Below are 22,419 nucleotides of genomic sequence, written 5' to 3' on the forward strand. Positions count from 1 at the left end.
TGTGCTCATCTTTAAATATTCTGATAGTGTTTAATAAAATAACACAATAAGGAAATGTGTTTGCTTCACTACTGTAAAAACACTGAGGTGTGAATGAAGCGTCGCAAACACAATAGTTTTAATATCTACATGTCTGACTTCTTTAAATTCTTTATAAGTGTGTTTTATTTGTTTGTTTTTTGTGGACATTTAAAAACTAAAGGATTAGGACAGTTGTCAGAACCTAAATGGACTCTCGGGACAGTTACAACAATTTCTCATGACATGTTGACAACTCCAGCACAGTGTAGTGCTTACTACTGATGAGCATCGCTGTAATCCCCTGACAGTCTGCCGGCCTGAGTTTCAACTTCATCTCGGGTGACTTTTGAAACGGTAGACACTTCAAAGAGAACGTCATTAGCTGCAAAGATAACAATGTAACGTCACCGCATAAAACACATAATTTCCCTCTCATTAAAGCCAGCACAACAGGCAGTTGATGTAAGAATCAATGTCAAAGTGAATTTTAGCAGAAGGAAAAGAGACATATAGCTAATATTAGAGACATGTATGAGAGAGATAATATGAAAAGGAGACGTTTAGGTGTTTATCTTGTCGTGTAGGAGGTGATAGACTAGACTGATCATGCCTGATTAAAATAACAACACCATGAGAATATAATAGATGCAATGAGGTTCTGGTAAAAGGCAAATATAGTATCTTCACATGTCATAAAGACCACTATACTGTAGGATAGAGAAGTATGTCTTCTTCAAAAGGGAGACCCCGTCAAGAATGCAGAATTCAGATCTTCTATCTTTTCAGCCCCATTTTCTGACTCTGCATCTTTTCTGAGTGGAGTGCAGTCTTGTACTTTGCCCCTCTGTCTTGCCTCTGCTCTTTTTCACCTTCTGTTTTTGTGGTGATTTTTTATTTTTGTGGTGATGTGACCCTCCTTTTTTTAGGCCGCTATTTGTGTCTTCATTAATAAATGCATGTGTTGCATTCACTGTGCAGAGCCTGAACGGGGGACATCTTACTTCTTCCTTCTCTCTGTCCATACCTGTGTACTCTCATGTTCCGATTAACCCAGCTTCCCCAAATGTCTTTCTTTTTGGTGTCTATATACGCTGGGATCCGGAGTCATGGATGATCCTGCGGTCCTGTGTCGGATCGCGAGCCCTGGATCTTGAGTCGTGGCTGTGGTCCTGGATCATCGGTCCTGGATGGATATCCTCGTGGATTCATCTTCCTATTATACACACATGCATTTCCAAACATTTGGACTACCTATGTTGCAAATGTATTATCTTTTCAATGTACACACGGCATCTATTGCACGTCTGTCCGTCCTGGGAGAGGGATCCCTCCTCTGTTGCTCTCCCTGAGGTTTCTTCCATTTTTCCCTTTAAACTGGGTTTTCTTTGGAAGTTTTTCCTTGTACGATGTGAGGGACTAAGGACAGAGGGTGTCGTATTGTCATACTGATATTCTGTACACACTGTGAAGACCACTGAGACAAATGTAACATTACATTACATTATTACATTACATTGCATTTAGCTGACGCTTTTATCCAAAGCGACTTACAATAAGTACATTCGACCAGGAAGACACAACCTTGAAGAAAACAGAATCATATAAGAACATCAGGTTTCAAAGAGCCAATCGTTTCAAGTGCTACTCAACTGGCTTTAGATAAGCCAGTCCTTTATTAGTATATAAGTGCTTTGTTAGTCATTCTATCGCTCGAAGTGGAGTCGAAAGAGATGAGTTTTCAGTCTGCGCCGGAAGGTGTGTAAGCTTTCTGCGGTCCTGATTTCAATGGGGAGCTCATTCCACCATTTTGGAGCCAGGATAGCAAACCCACGTGTTTTTGCTGATGGGAACTTGGGTCCCCCTCGCAGCGAGGGTGCAGCGAGCCGTTTGGCTGATGCAGAGCGTAGAGCACGTGCTGGGGTGTACGGTTTAACCATGTCCTGGATGTAGGAAGGGCCAGACCCATTCGCAGCATGGTACGCAAGTACCAGTGTCTTGAAGTGGATTCTAGCAGTTACTGGAAGCCAGTGGAGGGAGCGGAGGAGCGGAGTGGTGTGGGGAAATTTAAGAAGGTTGAAGACCAGACGAGCCGCTGCATTCTGGATGAGCTGCAGAGGTCGGATGGCACATGCAGGTAGACCAGCCAGGAGGGAGTTGCAGTAGTCTAGGCGTGAGGTGACGAGAGCCTGGACCAGAACCTGCGTCGATTTCTGGGTCAGCTGGGGACGTATCTTCCTGATGTTGAAAAGCGTGTATCTGCAGCAGCGGGTTGTAGCAGCGATGTAACATTTGTGATATTGGGCTATATAAATAAACATTGATTGATTGAACCCGTTTTTCCTCTACTAGCTCACATTGTGTATAGCTTTGCAACAAAAAGCATTCATCAGAGGCAAATCAGCTCTTGCTTCAGCGATAAATGCACTGTTTCCGTTTTCAAAGCCGTGACCGGAGAGATGCTGCGATGCCTCACAGATACAGGGCGAGGAAAATATCAAGAGGAGGAATCAAAATCATTTATGTACAAATGTTCCTCCAATTCTCTGCAGCTTTCGTTTTCTCAATAATTTCTTCCTCCATATTATTTTGTTGTTCTTTCTTGTTTTTCTCGTTGCAATCAGCGCGCAGACATCCTGGATTGCTAGCTTCCTGCAGACTTCCATGTTTTCTCCTTTTCTCTTTTGGGTGCCACAGTATTGGTTCAATTCTGATAGCGATACATGCATCATCTGCCTCCAAGTGTGCAATTCATGATACAATTGTTTTTTATGAATAATAAATTAATAATGACTTTTTTTAAGATTGGAATGATTTGTCTCAAAGAGTAAATTAGACTTAAATGTAGATTTGAAACATGGAGTTGTTTTATTTTTCCTTTCTTTCACCAGATTTGTGTTTCTTATTGTTCTAGGCAGGCCAATGAGGAGTACCAGGTCCTTGCAAACTCGTGGCGTTACTCATCTGCATTCTCCAACAAGCTTTTCTTCACGGTGGTGGACTATGATGAGGGGGCTGATGTTTTTCAACAGGTAATTATTTAATTCCTAAATGAAAAATGTCCCCCTGCATCCTTTCTTTTCTTCCCTCCAGCCTTTCCTCAGCCCTCTGCTTGGCACACCTCTCACATTAGGTTGATCTCTCACCCTCACCAAACCCTTGACTTTAATGAAACCCATTCACACAGTAATGCGACAGCCACAGGAAACCCTAGAAAAACACATTTAACACCAAAGGCTAATTACTGTTCTGTGCCATAGGAATATTTGATCTAAGGACTTGCTAGAATGCTTAAGATATTATGTTTAGCTGCAAACAGCAGAAGAAAAAAAACTCCCTTTGTTAATTGCCATGGCTGAAAATCGAAGAAATATTCTGGGGCTAAAATTCAAGGGCAAAGTCAGTTTGCTTCCCATTCTCCAATCTCCCTCTTCCTTCCCACTATTGTCAAGATTGACTTCAGCAGCAATTAACCTTACAGAAAAAGACCTTAGAGGAAAAGGCAAACAGCACACAACAAAAACAAAACAATGAAACGCAACATCCTGAAAAGGCAGAAAGGCATACATGGACACATAAACAAAGGGCAGGTACAAACCAAAACAAGCATACACAGACAGAGTATGTATACACACCTAAACAGCACAACGTGTAATATGGACACACACACACACACACACACACACACACAGACAGACAGACAGACAGACAGACAGACAGACAGACAGACAGACAGACAGACAGACAGACAGACAGACAGACAGACGGTTGAACCTTTCTAGAAGGACAAACACACAAGCAGAAAGCAATTTAGAGGCTCATGTAAACAAAATGCAATACACAGGTCTTCCACACACAAGATAAACCAACATCAAATTCAGTCCTGTTTTTGTTTCTTTTATCTTGACTTAAGTGCATGGGGAGTGCAACTCGTTATAGGGTTCTTTAAAACTCATAATAATGATAATAATCTGCGTGTAAATGTTTGAGAGATCTGGTCCAAATGTTTAAATGTGGTTAATATACAACAAATCACCTCTGGCTGGCAGAGAAGTCTCTGCTCCATAGTTTCTCAAATAAAATCAGACTGGACATTTTACATTTATATAATGTTTAATATTTAATATTCCATCTGTCACATAATTATGTATATACATAATACCTTGCTTTATATCCTGTAATACCAGGATATAGTAGTATAGTATAGTATAGTAGTATAGAAAGTAGAAAATATACATGTTGAATTTACAAATTAACAATAGTTAATTTGTAAATTCAACATGTATATTTTCTACTTTCTTGTTTATTTCTTGTCTTTTAATTGTGATTGTACAATGCTATGTCTTTTTATGCTGCTGCAACACAAACATTTCCCAAATTGGGATCAATAAAGCCCTATCTTTTCTTATCTTATACCTTTTTGAGTAAATGTACATTCTTATTTGTGTACAGCTCCTTCTTCTTATCTTTAATAGAGCTGTAACCAATGTTGCCTAATGTGTCATCAGTCACTGGCTTCGACATAAATAATGGGTCAATAATAATATATATTAGCTTTTTTGCAGTGCAATAAACTATAATTTATTGTTATGACTTGAAAATGATTGTTGACTGAGTAAAAGCCTGCCTAATTAGAAGACATGACCACTCCTGTCAACAGTGTTAAATATGAAGACAGAAGACCATATTATTTATCTTATGATCCAATGACAGGCTTTGAAGCGAAGACAAGCAGACTCAAATTGCAGACTCTTGTGTGCTGTCATATTAATGGACTACTGTGGACACATGTAGGCCTACTGGTACATACTGCATTGTGTTGAACCAATGAAACCAACATGGAGACGATGGCTGGGCACAAAATAGAGACAAATATATATAATTTGAAATACAATCTTTATATGTCTTTGCACTTTGGTGTCAGAGCTAATTAAATTTAGTGATATTTTTATTACTACAAAACGTTGTTCCTCTGTGTTTCCCTCTGGTGTGGTTTCTCTTATATGAGAGATGCAAGACAAGTCGAAAAGTTATCTTCAACAGCAGCAAATAGCTCCTGTCTGCAAGCACTTTTGGCTAAACACAGAAACAGTCGAATTTACAAAGGTAAATTCCCAGTTAGCCCTTTTTTATTCTATCCTCTCAGAACTTTAAATAGCAGTCCTCTGTTAGAAATAGCCTGGTTTTCTTCTTCTTCCTTTATCTATTTTAGACCACTTAGTCTAGGAACGATAACATTAAAGCAGTATTCTATATGGTCCTTTAAACATTGTTTCTTTTTCTTCCTACTTGCTATTGTGAAATATATTGTTTTATTTTATTTTATGGGTTTAATTGTTATTCATGCCCTTTGGATATCTATTGACTCTCGTACCTTCCCTCAAGGTTGTTTTCTTTTCACGATTCTATCCACATCTGTTCTTCTCATACAAAGTTTTATTAAAAGTTAATACATCCTTTTGTTCTTTTTTCTTGCAGATTTTTGTATTTGTGTTCATGAACATGTGTTTGCTTCTACACGTACAGAACTTTAACACTAAGAGCAAGAGGGTGACTACTCTGAAACAGAACTTTAAAATGTTTCGATTAAAAAAAGCCACAACAAAAATCTAAATTAAAAGAAAATGTTACCCGAGACGTGATCAATGATAGAGATCTGTGAGACATATGATGCTAAAGTAAACTCTAAAGAAGTAAACCTAGAAGACTTAAATCTGTTTATTAAGACAATCCTGCTGCTGCTGCTGCTGCTGCTGCTGCTGCTGCTGCTGATATGTTTGACAGGTCAGAGATGACATTAACTTGACATAACCCTCATTCTTTTGCTCTTTCTCTGTAGTTGAACATGAACAGCGCTCCAACCTTCATGCATTTCCCGGCGAAGGGAAAGCCCAAGAGAGCCGATACGTTTGACCTGCAAAGAATTGGGTTTGCTTCAGAGCAGCTGGCCAAGTGGATTGCAGACCGCACAGATGTTCAGGTACCACTCACACATTCTTTTAAAAAAAAATATTAACAGTTGGGTAGGGCTGCTCGATTATGGCAAAAATCTTAATCTCGATTATTTAGGTCAATAATTGATATCACGATTATTAAAAACAATTATCCATTTACTTTGAAAACATCCATTTATTGGAGAAAACTCATTTGAACAGTATGTTTTTAACAGTTGATTACCCTGAACTTTAAGTATAATTCATCTGAAAAACCAATAAAAAAAGTAATAATAATAATTAAAAAAATATTGTTTTATTTCGATTACGTTGTTTTCATAATCGTTGCAAGCCATAATCGTAATTGCGAATTAAAATACAATGCATTGAGCAGCCCTACAGTTGGGACATATGTGGATTTTTGTATACATACAAAGGGAATTGTTGGAACATACAATCCAAATATAGTTAATAGAAATATAAACAGAATTATTCTTTAAATTGTTTGATTTAAATTGTTTAATTTAAAGGAACTAACTAAGAAAGTCATTAAATTGATGTCAAAATACTTCATTTAAATATATAGCTATGGTTTTTCTTCCCGTTTACACCATAAACAAACCGTATCAGATTCAGCTAAGAGGTGGTCAGAGACCTACTTTTGCTCAGAAGGATTGTCCGTAACAGCATTTGATTGACAGCCTTTACTTCAGCCTAAACTCCACCAAGTCCACAGATCAAAGTCTGTTTACAAGCCTTGTGAAGTACTGCTGCATATTATTGGAGTGCCTTGATACATTGGTGGAGTAATCCATTAACACACCGCTCCAACAGCCAAACCCACCAGGCGTTTGTTGCAAAGAGCAGGATAGGTCTGAAAGCATCCTTAGTCTTTACAAGGGCAGATGCGATGTTTCAGATGTCATTGTTTGTAGGCACTTGGATGGATGGCACCAGAAAGATCAAATCCCAACCATCTGACTTTAGTTTATTTTCCCTGAACAACCTGTCAGCCAAGTACAGCTGACATGCTGTTGATGGATCTGGATTCAAAAAGCTGCCATTCAGTGAAGGTCATGGGGAGCACTTACACTAAGTGCTAGCTTTCAGGCACTTCAATGTGACTTAACAGCATGAATTACGAACAGTACAGAAAAGGGGGGAACAAAAGGACAGTCATTTGATGAAAAGATTGTGAACTGAATACCTTGGTGTGATTGAGGAATGTAATTGTTTAGAGGAGTCAGTGTTCCCTTTCAGAGCCACTAATGTCCAAATGTGACAATAAGTGTATAAGGGGAGTGTGTAAGAGCTTTTACTGTTGTGTTGTGATGAATTATCAGCCATTAAAACTTCTTGGTCTTTTATGTTCTGTTCTTGGATAAAAACCAACATGAATTACTTCATGTACGCTGTCATACACATTATTGGATTTAATTTTCAACTACAATTGAATCATAAAGGTGACTTATAGTACATTGTGTTATTAATAAAGCAATCATTTTTTTCTATTATCCAGATGAAATTAAAGTCTTTAAAAATACAATACAAGGGAAGGTACTTCATATTTGATTGTTGCCACTGAACATACTTTGTATAGTATCTTTAGAAGAGATTCATCCTCACATGTCTGACAGACCTTCTTTTTCTTTTCAAACACACATGCAGTATCAGCACGCACGACTTGTGCCAGAGCCTCAAACCAAGTATATTATCCTTCTCCCTGAATTATGCATATTGAAATTGTAATTCAATAACACTTAGCAGCAGCAGCAGCAGATGGTAGACACATGTTCACCAACATAATCTGTGTTGGTGACACACACGCCTGTTGGAACATTTTACCCTTGCATCTGTTAATAGCTCACACAGCATGTTGTGAGTTTGGCTTCATGGCCACAAATGCTAACACACACACACACACACACACACACACACACACACACACACACACACACACACACACACACACACACACACACACACACACACTAACACCTACACTGACACACAGACAGAAAGATGGTGGGAACAAAACAAACGGAAGTAACAAAATAAAATATTTCAAAATACATTTGCAAATCCATTCCTGAGAAGATCAATACTGAGTTTTTAGGCAAGGCAAGTTTATTTATATAGCACTTTTCAACACAAGGCAATTCAAAGTGCTTTACAAAAAATGAAAGACATTAAGAAAATGGCATTTAAAATTAGTCATTAAAAAGAAAAGCTAATAAAATAAACATTAAAAGAAAAAATACATGGATAAAAGATACAGTGCAGTCTAAGATATGAATAGTTCAATTAAAAGCAGCGACAAAAAGAAAAGTCTTCTTGCTGGATTTAAAAGTAGTCAGAGTTGCAGCAGACCTGCAGGTTTCTGGGAGTTTGTTCCAGATGTTTGGAGCATAATAACTGAACGCTGCTTCTCCATGTTTAGTTCTGACTCTGGGGACAGAAAGCTGACCAGTCCCTGAAGACCTGAGAGATCTGGATGGTTCATAATTAGTTGTTTCTTTTTCAATATAATTATTTTAAATCCTTCTTAAATTGTGCCCAATGTGCCGCAACTTTCCACTGATTAAACACATTCCAATTGGGGAATAGTTTGGGCTTTTGAAATCATTCGATCTGTTTTAATTAACAAAAAATAGAATCATGATTTGCTTAAACCGTATACAAAAAAAAGTGCCAACCATGCCTTTTACCGTGTTTTTGTTCAAATGACCTTTTGTTGAAGGTAACAGAACATGTTGTACATATTGGACTTGATTTCAGACTATGCAATGGGATTTATATTTCTTTAAGCTGTCTAAGAGTTGGTAAACCATATTCTTCATTGAAGATAAAATGCTCTTTGGCTCACAATTGGCAGATGTTGACATAGAAGAACAAATATATAATACTTTGTCTGTGTGAGTAGCATCAGAATTTCACTAAGCCTTTGATTTTAATTTAAGAAAGGCAAAACTAGTTTTCCTTTTCAAAGTAGAGATTTGAAATAACCCTTACCCTGCTGTTGGAGCTTTGGAGGTTTTTGTTGAATAACTGTTTACTTCCTGTTGAATGCAGAGAGGTTATGTTGAAAATAGAAATACAACCAGTTAAGGTCCACACACACACACACACACACTCAGATGTTATTTTCTTTTTTTCCTAATACACGCTGTATTGGAAATGTTTTCACAAAGGGTAAAGGTTCAAGTTTAACTATTTTGTTGAAAACCTGGTTATGTGAATCTGGAGTTCTATAAACGGCTTTAACATGTTATGTTTCAAGAAAAGACCATACCATGTTCAAGGTTTGAAAACGTACACAATAGAGTAATACATAAAGACTTTTGTATGAGTTGTGAGCAAGCCTAGAACACCATTTTGTTGTTTCAAACTAAGAAGGAAAGAATAAAGGATATGTACCTAACCATTTTCAATGCATTGGGTTTTTCATCCAATTATTTGAACTCTGTCTCTCTCCATCTCGCTCTCGCTCCCCACAGATCCGTGTCTTCCGTCCCCCTAACTATTCAGGGACTATTGCTCTGGCTCTATTGGTGTCTCTGGTTGGAGGTCTGCTGTATCTGAGGAGGAACAACTTGGAATTCATATACAACAAGACTGGATGGGCTATGGCTGCACTGGTATGACACACAAATACACATAAACAACACATAAGCAAAAACACAGTATTTTTAAGGTGGGACCATTTGATTCCACTGGGAGAATGGAGAAATGTGCGCCTTCACAAGCCAGAGGCGTACTGTAAGTCAAGTGAAACTGCTCTGGGAACAGATTGAGTGGAGTGATCTCACCTCATTAGTAAAATGTTCTTCATGTTTCAACAACACTTTGAGTCTTAAGTCTCAAAGCCATGTTAAGATGGATACATTTCAGAAACTCAGTTAAACATCAGGATAATTATGCTAGTACTCCCATGCTAATCATGTTATTTCTTCATTCTCTGTCCCTCTTTCTCAATCTCTCTCTCTGTATTAGTGTGTAGTGTTTGCGATGACATCTGGACAGATGTGGAACCACATTCGAGGTCCTCCTTACGCACACAAAAATCCCCAGAATGGACAAGTGGTATGAGCAATTTTTCCTATGTCTATATATAAACATATCCCAAGTTGTTGTCATTCTTTCTTACTGCCCTTCCATCTATAATTTTCCATCCCATCCATATCTTGGTTGTCCTCTTTTTTCTATTTCTTGTTTTACCTTTTCTTCCTTGAATCTTGCCCTGCAGGCTGCCCTCTTTCCTCTTGACCATTATTCTTGTTTTCTTACATGTGTTTTCAGCCAATACAACAATATTATTTGGGTTAGTACTAATGGGATTTGCATTGTGGTGGGTATTCAATCAATGGAAGGTACACTATGTAAAGCTGTTGGCCCAGAGTAAGATGCACTCTGTACCATTATCACAGCTAACTCAGTGTGTGTTAATATCACCTTGGACACAAGTCAGAGTCCTCTTGGACCAAGCAGACAGGAAGGGGGCGAGGGAAGAGAACGTTTCTGTTGCTCTCCAACTAGGTACACACACACACACACACACACACACACACACACACACACACACACACACACACACACACACACACACACACACACACACACACACACACAAAGCAGAGGGAACAGGGAGGCAGTGCTGTTGATCCTCAGAGAGTCTTTCTTTCTCTCCCTCCCTCTGTTTTTTTAACATTTGACACTTATTACCAATATCTGTACTCCACACACACTAACGCACACACACACTGCACCTGCAGATTTGGCTGGTCATCATTTAAGTTTGTTCATTCAGGTGTGAAATTAAAATAACAATAAACCTGAGAAAATAAGGAGAGTGTGAGAGAGGAATAAAGTGGAGGACATTTGCCTTAAAAACTTGATTATGTGTCTCCACTATTATGCGGTCTGATACGTGACACGCATGCACACACCCTTCCAAAGTGAGTGTTGCATGAGGTCACAGACCCAAAGTATACAAAGCAGTGTTGTCGGTGTATGGAAAAAAGTAATATACAATAATTATGATGATGAATGCATATTTTTTTACCACTAAAATACAGCAACACATCTTTGATTCATGTCGTTTATAACTGGAATATTACAATTATTATTAACTGTGTCTGTAGTCTACAACACAACAACATAGGAAATAACAACAATAAACACGATTTAAACAGACACAAACATAAACCATTTAACTACGTAGCCTACTTACTTGTAGAAGTACAAATGTCCAGGAAATATTCCAAAATCAACAACAACTGCGAGGCTGCACACACGACGCTCCGCTTCCGCAACGTTTTGAAACGCGCCTGGTGTGTTAGGTCGCAGGAGGAGGTCGCAGCGTGGCGCAGCCGCAGCGCAGCAGACGCTCCTGGTGCGTTTAGGGGGTAACACACAACAGAGGGAAGTGCAAAAACACACGGTCTTACAATAAAAAAAAAAAAATATTTTTTTTTAAAACATCACGACTATCCATCCTTTATTCCTTGCAGCATGCTCCCGCTCTCATGTTCGGTTTAAAAGTCACTCTACTGCTCAGGCTCTGTTGACTCTCATTGTTGACAACAAATAGGTTACACCCTCATCCTACGTAGCGCTCAGCTGTATCGCCCCATCTTTCTCTTCCTCTGTTATCTCTCCACTACCCTCTCTTTGCCACTTACTTGCCTGTGAAGCGCTATTTTTTAACTGTGAGGACAATCATCTACCGACGTACATGCTACTTTTTGTTGGAGAAAGAAATACAAAGAAAATCCTAATTCATCAAAAAAATACATGGAATTGCACACATGACACAGAGGCTTCACTTTTTCAGTCTTTGACTATTGATATATTGTACAATTGCACAAACAATATCACTCTTTACAATATATCTGAAAAGATCAAGCTGTTTCCTTCTCCGGCTCATCAGTTGATTCCTCCTTCCTTATTTCCCCCCCCCCCCCCCCCCTTCCCCTCTCACACATATCTGTCTCTCCTCATGCCATCTTATAGTCTTCATAAGAATGAAGTGCAGTCAGCTAGTGTGAAATACTCCTTCCTGCTTTTTAGTTTTTCCGTCTCTTCCGCTCTTGTTCTTGGCTTTGTACGAGCTGAGCAGAACGATGAGGGCAGCATTAAAGCTTTTGACATAGTGAAGTGTTTAAAGAACATTTTGGATTAAGACTGAAATTAAATCCCTAACTGTGACGAGCGGTAGCCATAGGCATCTGTTTCAAATGCAGAGGTGCATGGATCATAAATGATTTATTACTGAGCATACAGAAAAACAAATGATACAAGAGGAGCTAAAATGCTTAAGAGCTGGCAGAGGGACCGTTGTGCTGTATGCTCTGTTCCAGCTTGGAGGCCGAATACTATAAAACGTAAGGCTTGTATACTCTGTGATTGATTGTAGCAAATGAAAAGTTACAAATTATGATTAATCTTCATTTATTTATGTAAAAAAAACACTGCATGTTGTGTTTGTTTCTTCACCGAAATAAATGTGTCATTAGTGACCACTGCAAACATCCATGCGTGCACCTTGGAAGTCAAAATAACAAAAGTAACCAACTTCACAACCAAGCTCCTTATATGTAAATCACGAAATCTCAGCACTCTAAGTTTACACTCCTTTTGGTTTATATGTTATTAACCATTTGGATATTTTTCTCCTTATAAAAAGCAATGTCGGCAAGTGGGAAATATATAAGTAATATTCTCACAGTCATAATGGTTTCATACTGCAATTTAACACCAACATGGACACTGTCGAGATTCACTCCCTCCCACATACGATGAAGTTAAATAGTAAGTGATCTACCTTCAATTTCCACTTTATTCGGTATTCCTGTCAGTCAAATGCTACCCAATATCTACCTTGCAAAAATGTCAAGACTATGTGAACAGCATGAGCTTTTTAAAGATATCAAATATGGCATAGCTTTTGTATTATATTGTAAAGGTTAAAATAATAAAAGGAACACATCGTATTAACCTAATATGAAAAACCTAGAGAGCTGGCTCCATAAGGCTATAACCTGTTCCAAAGTCCCCTACAGCTTAATCATCCCTCTTTAACAGCAGGATCCGCATTGATAATAGTGGCTTTGACATGTTCTTCATCTTCCATGCCACATTGCTAGATAGGTTCATTAGATCTTCTGCAAATGGCCCTCATTTCTCTCTTAGTTCCTCTGTCCCTTCACAAATTCTCCACATATATCCTCCACCTTTTGCACTCTTTAAATCCCTCTTTTTCACCTCCGATAGCAAATGGGTTGAAGTGGCCAGATGATAGTAAAATAAGATACCTGCCTTATCTTTTTCCAGTACATTCCTCCTCTTTTCGTGTTACTTCCTCTCAACTCCCCGTCTAGTCTTCCACCCTCCTCTCCCTCCCTCTCTTCCCAGACAGTGTAATTCCTTTAAAATGATGAGAGCCGGGCCAGGTAGACTGTAGTGAAAGGATTTGTCAACTGACGAATGGAACGACCAAGCAGATGAAATTGTAGTGAGCGTCTTACTGTGCAGCCAAGAAAATACTGCTATCCCATTTTTGCTCTGGAACTCAACACATACACTCTGTATGCAAAATGCACTTGTGTACGTCTTATACATGAATATGTGTCCCCGGTGTGTCAAAAACACAACCCTCTCTCTTTTTCTCCATACCCAAATCTCTAAAAACGGGGCTGCAACGGATCTGATACAGACTGGTCCAGATTTGAAATATCTCTGACGTCAGAAACGGGGTGCTCCGCCTATATGGGCAACTCTCCACCTATCAGGGGAATGAGAGGTTGCCGTGGCATGGTAACAGCATGGTAACATGACGCTCATGCCTCGCCCCCCTCCTTTGCAGGGGGGCGTGGTCAGCTGCAGCTCATTTGCGACAGAATCAGCCCTTGTGAAGACAGGGCTGGAATAGAGCAAATAGAGTGAAATGAGGCATGGCTAAAATGCATGATCTGTTTGGTATTTTGAAAAATAAACTTCACAGACATGTTTTATATAGGTATGGCCCTACAATATATTATTCAAATATAGCATGATAGGTACACTTTAAGATACACACTCACCCACATGAAACAAACATAAGCCTTTACACAGCTATTATTAGAAACGGGCACACACAATTTAGCCAAACTCAAATATTAGACAAACCCTATCAGAATGTTGCAAGCAGCAACAAACACACACAGTCGCACACACAGCTGACTGGATTTTGAGGTGCTTGTGTTTGAAGGAGGGATTGAATGGTGAACGTTTTGTATTGAACATTGTCTTGAACAAGTTCTATTATTAACTGTCTCACAGAAATGGGATCTTGGGGAAACGAATGGGCTGCTATTATTAAGCATTTAAGCCAGCATTTAACATATGACCACACTATTGACTGATGACATTTCAGTATTTCCAGCTGATTTCACATGATTTGGTTGATGTCTTTTGGCAGCTGTTGGCAGTAGCCATCTCGACATTACTGCTAACCTTTCATATTGTATAGAATCTCCCCTGTCACTTTTATTGGCTCTTTGCAAATTGTTGACTTTTGACTTACAGTGTGTGTTAGTACGTGTGAGTGCTGCTTTACGTTTTGCATTGCCTGCACACCTGTTTGTGTATGTGAGAGAGATCATTTGTGACAGTATGCATTTTATCGGGGAAGGGATTTCTTGTGTGTTTGTCTGGGTGTTTTAAGCCAACACAGAAATAATGGAGTAGAATAGTAAAGCAGTGAAATAATTGATCGTTTCAAATCAGACACTAACCATCCCTTTCTAACTCCACCACGGTTACATCCCCAGACGCACAACATAATTGGAACATTTTCTAACTAGTAATTAAGAACCACATATCAAACAAATTTGTCCTGGGGAGAGAAAGAATGAGAACATACGGAAGAGGATTAGGGTCACATGAATATTTTTTTTGGGAGGATTTTAAAAAAAAAAAAATTTTTTTGTTCTGTGAAAAAAGTCAGAATTCTGACTTTAATCTCAGAATTCTGACTTTTTTCTCAGAACAAAAAAACATTTTTTTTTTTGGGAGAAAAAAGTCAGAATTCTGACTTTAATCTCAGAATTCTGACTTTTTTCTCAGAATTCTGACTTTAATCTCAGAATTCTGACTTTTTTCTCAAAATTCTGACTTTTTTCTCAGAACAAAAAAACATTTATTTTTTTGGGAGAAAAAAAGTCAGAATTCTGACTTTTTTCTCAGAATTCTGACTTTAATCGCAGAATTCTGACTTTTTTCTCAGAACAAAACAAATAAAAATTCTACCGGTAACTGTAGAACCAGCTTCAGTGAGAGATTTACACATTGCAGTAGGCAACAATGGAGGACGTGAGTGAATTTCTGCGCGCCAGAGGGGTCCAAGAGGAAATCATATTGCAAATGGAAGAACAAAAGGTGAGTTATAAATATATAAGTGTGTTTTGGGCGTTCGTAAAAACAACGAAAAGGCTATTAACCATCAAAATGATCAACATCTCAAACATCATCACGTCTAGAAAGACAGTTTTGGTTGTGGGCCACAACCAAAACTATCTTACTCCATTCTAGACTTGTTTCATAAAATGCATATTTTATAAAATGCATATTTTATGAAACAAGTTAGTGAGGTTAACAGTAAGAGTGTTTAACACTTTCTGGCTTTAAATTAAAGGTAGGATTTATGTTCCTGCATATAAAGTGTTCCTGATAAATAAGATCCGTACTCCGTAATGGACACTTTTACTGAGCATATACTGTGTAAAATAGGAAGAAGAGTCTTAACCTTACAATATTTAAACAATGTATTTTCTTTTCTTTTTTGCAGATTAAAAGCAACGTTATTGTCTGATGTAGAATTCAACTTCAACTGCCATATTACAAACCCTCCTACGAATACCAAATTGTCCTCATTATATTCTGCATTACATCAGTTTGCTGCGCTGCTCACAACAATGCCTGCAGAGCCGGATTTGGATGACTTAATTAAACTATACTTCAGACTTTCCCTAAGTAACAAAGAAATACTTGCTATTTTGGCACACACTAATCACATTGTAATTAGTGTCCGAACATTAAAGAGAATTTGTAAAAGACTTAACCTGTTCAGGAGGAAGAACCAGTCTGACTTGGAGGAAGTGCTAGCTTTTGTACAGCATGAGATCATGACCAATGGACAGATGCAGGGATACCGTTGGCTTCATCTCCGTGCAATTCAACAGGGCCTTGTTGTGTCACAAGATAGCATAAGACGCATCATCAAACTGGTTGATCCACAAGGTGTGGAATTAAGACGAGCCCACCGCTTGAGAAGACGTCAGTACAGATGCAGAGGGCCAAATGCACTTTGGCACATGGATGGTTATGATAAACTAAAGCCCTATGGCATTGCCATCAATGGCTGTATAGATGGTTTTAGCCGCTATGTGTTATGGATGGAGGCCTATACCACAAACAGTGATCCTAAAGTAGTTGCAAGTTACTTTATCAAAACAGTTTCAGGTATAGGTGGATGTCCAGAAAGGATTCGTGCAGACAGGGGCACGGAAAATGTTTCTGTTGAAGAAATGCAGATGTTTTTGCGAAGGAACCACCCAGACAGTTTAGCTGGGGTGATAAGTTTCCTTTATGGAAGAAGCACAGCAAACCAGCGCATTGAAGCATGGTGGGGTATACTCCGCAAACAGAGTGCGCAGTTCTGGATGAACCTGTTCCAAACTCTCCAGGAAGATGGCCACTTCACAGGAGACTTTTTGGACAAAAGTCTTATCCAATTCTGTTACCTTAATCTTGTTCAGGTAAAATATTTTATTTATTTCTGAGATTAGTCATTAATAAAAGTAGTATGAGTAATAATAATATTATAATTCACTATGTTCGTGGACATTGCAGCAACCTCAGCCTCCATCTAGACAGGTAGAAGTTATGTCCGAAAGCTTCTTAAGACGTGTGTCGTCTACATTTACTGTGCTTTTCTTCTATGCAGGATGAACTTGATGAAGTGGTCAACACCTGGAATTCCCACAAAATCAGACCAAGATCAACTGATGACACAGCATCTGGTCGGCCAGTGATTATGTACTCATTCCCAGAGTTGCACAGTGCTGAGGATAGACTCAAACCTATTGCCATGGAGGAGGTCAATCTGTGTCTGGAAGAGTGTTCTCCCAAAGGCCAGTTTCCGTGCGATGAAACTGTTTTTGAACTGTGTTGTCTACTCATGGCGGAAAACGGATGGGATGATCCAGCAGATCCATTTGCTGCAGCTGATCTCTACATCCTGTTACGAGATGAAATACGACGACAAGTATTTGATTAAGGGTACATGTAGCGTACATGTCATTATGCAAAACACAAAATACTATTCAGGACAAAACTGACCTTAAAAAATAAGTAATTATTTAGTCAAAAATGTATCAATAAAAATCATAGTCAATGTATTCATGTATTCAATGTATTTCATGTATTCCTTAAATGTTTGTCTCTCAGCAACACTATTTTCATTTTTCTTTACAGCTTTTCAACAGTTTTTTTTAATGGTACTGTATGTATGGGCCAAATCTTTGTTACATTGTTCTACATTGTATACACAAATAATGTACCACGTTACCATGTACACATTATGGTAACAACTGATTGCTAATTTTCACTCAGTTGCCAGATTATTTCATGTGCGCTCTAAAAACAGTAAGAGGCCAGTCATTAATATTGCCATGTAGTTTGCTGCAACTGAGACGGCCTTGCTTACACTGGACAAACTTCCTCCTTTAAGAAAGGATAACAACGCCATTCGCTGACATAACAAACCTACTAGTGCCATGTATTGGTGAATACACATCACTTGTTTAGAATGACTTATTGATTGCCACATGCATACAATAATGAACATGTTAATTTTTCAGTATAACTCCATTGTTTTTACTAAAAATGTCTGATTACATTCTTGCAAAAGTGTAAGCACAAATTGAATGATTTAACCAATAGATACATCGTTCACACCTTTTTGCATAACACATTAATTAAATGGATCAGATTGTCTTTATGCAGTAACACATTTTATTTATTTCAATTACTTTGAGTATTTCAAAATGTGGTTACATTTATGTATTCTCGGAACTCAATGAAACAATTTAGCCGTAATAACTTGAGGTGAACAGACTTTGGGAGCTTGGTTGTGAGTTCATACTAATACAGTAGGAGCACATTTTATCCAATGCTGATACAATGAGTATGTCAGAGCAGTATTCATCATATGTTCTCAGTATTGATATACATCAGTCTTTTAACTGTATCACCATAACATTACAACCTAGTGTTGGCAAAAATAAACAATTAACTTTATTAAGACAATAAAGGATACCATTTCTAGACAATTAAATACAAGTCTTAGCCTTGGAACAACTATTGTAAAGCTTATTTATTCAATCACTTTACACCCATAAGAATAGGAAACTTTATCAACATTCAATCGAAGGCCTGCATACAAATGTGGTGTAAGAAAATACATGTGATTCACAATGTAACCTTAATTTACATTTCAATGTTAAAAGTAACATTTAACAAAACATGAGAATTCCGCACAAGGATGACCGGAAAATTACAGCCCTTTTGCTTTGCTTTTTTTTTTTTAAATTATTGGTTGATCCACAAGATGTGAAATATAGAAACGGTTTGGATTGGTTTGGTTATTGTTGTTGGAGTCTAAACAATGTCCATAACCCACACATTGCTCTCAAGAACTGCATTGAATTCTGAACGGAAATCTGGGAAGTTCTCATAGCTGTCAGCTATGTGCAGAATATTCCCACATGTGTGTGCAATCGGTCTTCTTGTGAATTCTGTCATTTTCTCAAATCCCACGTAGATGCTGTCGGTCACGATGAGATCAGATCCTGTGCAGAACCGTAGAAACTTCTGAAGTTTACTCTCATCTAGCTCTCTGATGAATCTTTTCAGATGATTTGCTACCTCCTTTTGGTTTGTAGTCAAATCAACATCAAATTTCAGTAGTTTGCAGACTTTTTTTGTGGTGGGTTGCAGGTCAGACAACAACTTAGTCAGTCCCTCTGGACTGAGGTTGAGATGTTGATGGTTAATCTCCCTCCAGCAGTCAATAACGAACATCGGTTTTTGGACCATCTCTTTGTGGGCAATTTCTTCAATTATTTTAGGAAGATTCTCTGCGCTGACTTTCCTTCTACAGCCATAGCTGTCGAGAACCTCCAAAAGGTCATCAGTGTCAACTGCAGTGAAATCAGTCAGCGCTTGCATCAAAACTTCACGTTCTTGGCTGCTCACAAATTGCATAAAATATGCTTTGAGGTCACTGTACACATTATCAAACAGCACCTGTTCAAGGAAAGGCAGTGCAAGTTTGTTTGGGAAATATTCACAATCTTGGTAACCTTTCAAAAGGATTCTTCCAATTGCCTTCCATGTTTCAGCAGGAAAATCATGGCGAATGAAGGGCACTTTAACTGTTGTCCCAAGTGTGCATCTCTCATAGAATTCTTGCCAGAAGCAGCTGAGAACATCCCTCAGTACCCCAGAACCACTGCCTGCTTCTTCCTTGTTGTCTGGGAGAATGCGCCTCACATTCAATGATTTGTTTAAAATCTCTGCATCAGAAAAGGCAGTAATCATGTCAGCTAGGGTGTTCGCATGATGTACAGTGATTGTTAGTTGTTTCTCTGCCTCAAGTGGACTGGCGGGGACAGGAACATTCTCAAATATGAGTGTGTCTTCTTCTTCATCTTCCTCGATGCCGAAATGAGGACCAAAGGTGATTTCAGAATCACTAGAAATGTTTAGTGATCGCTGTGTGTTGTCCAAAACAATAATGACATCTGTGTAGTCGTCATTTTCACCCGAGACAAGATTAAACTCAGAAGTCTCTTCAACTGTGTCACTATCAGCGTTTGCAGAAGGTTTTCGCTTTGTGGCAATGTAAAATCGCAACATTGTCATTTGCACAGTTTCGTACATTGTGCTAATTGAAGGGCACGTTTCAGCTGTAAGGCAGTTTTGTTTAAAATCCCACACCTCAAAGTTGAACTCTGATTCAAGTCCTTTAGGTGATATTCCATCAGGAAAAAATAGTGTCTTTCCTGTTTCAAGGATTTCATTCAAACCAGCATTAGTTGATAGTTTAATTTTTCTAGTGCCACCTCCTTGTTTTGCCCTTACTTGTTTGGTTGTGTTAGTGTCCTTGTGAATCCAGCCTATTTCAATATTTCTTGTGGCTTTCAGCTTCTTTGTCTGTGTTTTTCTTGTTTCTGTACCTGATGCGTTTCCTTGAGAACTTTCCGGTCTCAGTGTCATTTTTTCCCTCAGTCTTTCATAAAGGCCTTTTTTTCGCTTTAATGTGGGCTTTTTACTTCTACAATGATTAAAGATGGCTATTCGGTCTCCGTAGGAGGGGATGTATTTTTGAAGAGTGGCATCATCCATAAGACCAATGACGTCGCTGTCAATCTGCAAAGAAGAAAGAAAAGAAAACACAATCAAGTTTGTGCACATTGTATAACTATTGTCAACCCTTGTACATCGTTATATTTAGATATATACTATTTTTGCCATTTCGCAGACCAAATCAGTCCTGTTCATAATACAAAACATTCATTCATTTTCAGAATATTAACACTTAAAAAGCCAGTTTTTGCCATGATGGTACTGTTATCACTTTATTAGAAAAAAACAGAAACTACTAGTTTCCCTGGTTACCCTAAAGTTTATAACCTTCACATAAGTATAACCCTTAAAAGTGTTTTTAACTTGTTGGAACAAGTTAAAAACACTTTTGGCAAATAAATATGATTGATCAGTTCGATGCGTAATTTTTTTTTGTATTTAAAAAAAAAAAATGTGGACCTCAGGCCGGAATCGAACCTGGGTACTCGCTGGCGGTAGTGGATTATTACAGCCGGAGACTCGCAACGGCGGTGGACTTAAACAACACCGCTGCACCGGACCTGCCGGAGCCACCAGAGCCTCACAACGGCGGGTGTTTGCGGTGGCGGATGCGGTACCGGTGCTGTGAAAGTCCACGGCCCACCTATGCCAGAGCCAGCGGCCCACCAACGGCAGCTTTCAGTAACGTTAACGTTAGAGACTAACATGATACGCAGCAACACATACTAGATACAATTACCAACACTGTCCTGCTGTTTTAATCTCCTTCAGACAGTACAGCAGGATTCATATTCATATGCTGATAATTCTGTGATTGTGGGGTAAAAGGACAATGGCCCAAACCCCTGTGGTAATAATGCTACAATGGGCGAATTTTGGGAATATAATTAGCAACTGCCTCCTTGCGTTGTACTTTGACCACTGATCTCTAAACTGTTAGAGGCAAAATAATTTGAAGTAATGACGGCAAAAAAAAAGAAGGTTGGGCGATATGAGCGGTAGCTGTCAGGCTCTCAGCTAGCTGCGCCTGCTAGCTGCCTTGTTAAACACACTTAATGAAATCTCTACAGAAACATGAAAACCACCAGGCTGTTGCTCTTGGTTAGTCGCCACTGTTCCAACAAGAACAAACTTGCGTGTCAACAAACTAAACCATTATTTACTGAATTAGATGGGGGGGGGGGGGGGAGCCATAGCATATAAGCTAATGCACTTGCTGCTAGCTCATCAATGTCTGCATTTCACATTCATATTCTAACGCCTTTTCGTTGTTTTTACGAACGCCCAAAACACACTTATATATTTATAACTCACCTTTTGTTCTTCCATTTGCAATATGATTTCCTCTTGGACCCCTCTGGCGCGCAGAAATTCACTCACGTCCTCCATTGTTGCCTACTGCAATGTGTAAATCTCTCACTGAAGCTGGTTCTACAGTTACCGGTATTTCTGACTTTTTTCTCCCAAAGAATTTTTATTTGTTTTGTTCTGAGAAAAAAGTCAGAATTCTGAGATTAAAGTCAGAATTCTGAGATTAAAGTCAGAATTCTGACTTTTTTCTCCCAAAAAAATAAATGTTTTTTTGTTCTGAGAAAAAAGTCAGAATTCTGAGATTAAAGTCAGAATTCTGAGATTAAAGTCAGAATTCTGACTTTTTTCCCAGAACAAAAAAAAAAATATATTTTTTAAAATCCTCCCAAAAAAAATATTCATGTGGCCCTAATCCTCTTCCGTAAGAACATGAGAGCAGATTGGTGTAAAAAGAAAATATGGAATAGATGGGGAGATTACAGGTAACACACTAGCCAGTCACAATAGCCCTCTAACTATGCTCCTGTATATCTCTATGTGCTGGGCTTTTACTCCTTTTGGCCTTTTGTTGTCAGGGTTGTTTATTATTAACCTACATTATAAAGAGTTGCTGAAGAGAGAGAAAAGCTCTCTTGTCTAGCTACCTGTCGTTTAGCAAGCTGGTTATCTCTCTTTCTAATGGGACAATAGTTTCACGACGGCTCACATTCCTAGTTCAGAGTCGACCTTGATGATTCTTGAGAAATCC

The 22,419-nt window shown here is 38.6% G+C and overlaps 1 protein-coding gene across 1 annotated transcript in view; it reads left to right on the top strand.

The window, feature by feature from the left end:
- tusc3 (tumor suppressor candidate 3) overlaps window positions 1-22,419 on the top strand; it is a 139,124-nt gene that overhangs the window by 83,120 nt on the left and 33,585 nt on the right. Inside the window, exons 3-6 of the mRNA XM_034077137.1 lie at window positions 2,933-3,050; window positions 5,858-5,998; window positions 9,449-9,589; window positions 9,945-10,034. Of these exons, the coding sequence (XP_033933028.1) occupies window positions 2,933-3,050; window positions 5,858-5,998; window positions 9,449-9,589; window positions 9,945-10,034 (490 nt within the window). The remainder of the gene's footprint in view (window positions 1-2,932; window positions 3,051-5,857; window positions 5,999-9,448; window positions 9,590-9,944; window positions 10,035-22,419) is intronic.

This window comes from Pseudochaenichthys georgianus, chromosome 1 (genome assembly GCF_902827115.2).
Source record: "Pseudochaenichthys georgianus chromosome 1, fPseGeo1.2, whole genome shotgun sequence".
In the NCBI taxonomy this organism is placed as follows: domain Eukaryota; kingdom Metazoa; phylum Chordata; class Actinopteri; order Perciformes; family Channichthyidae; genus Pseudochaenichthys; species Pseudochaenichthys georgianus.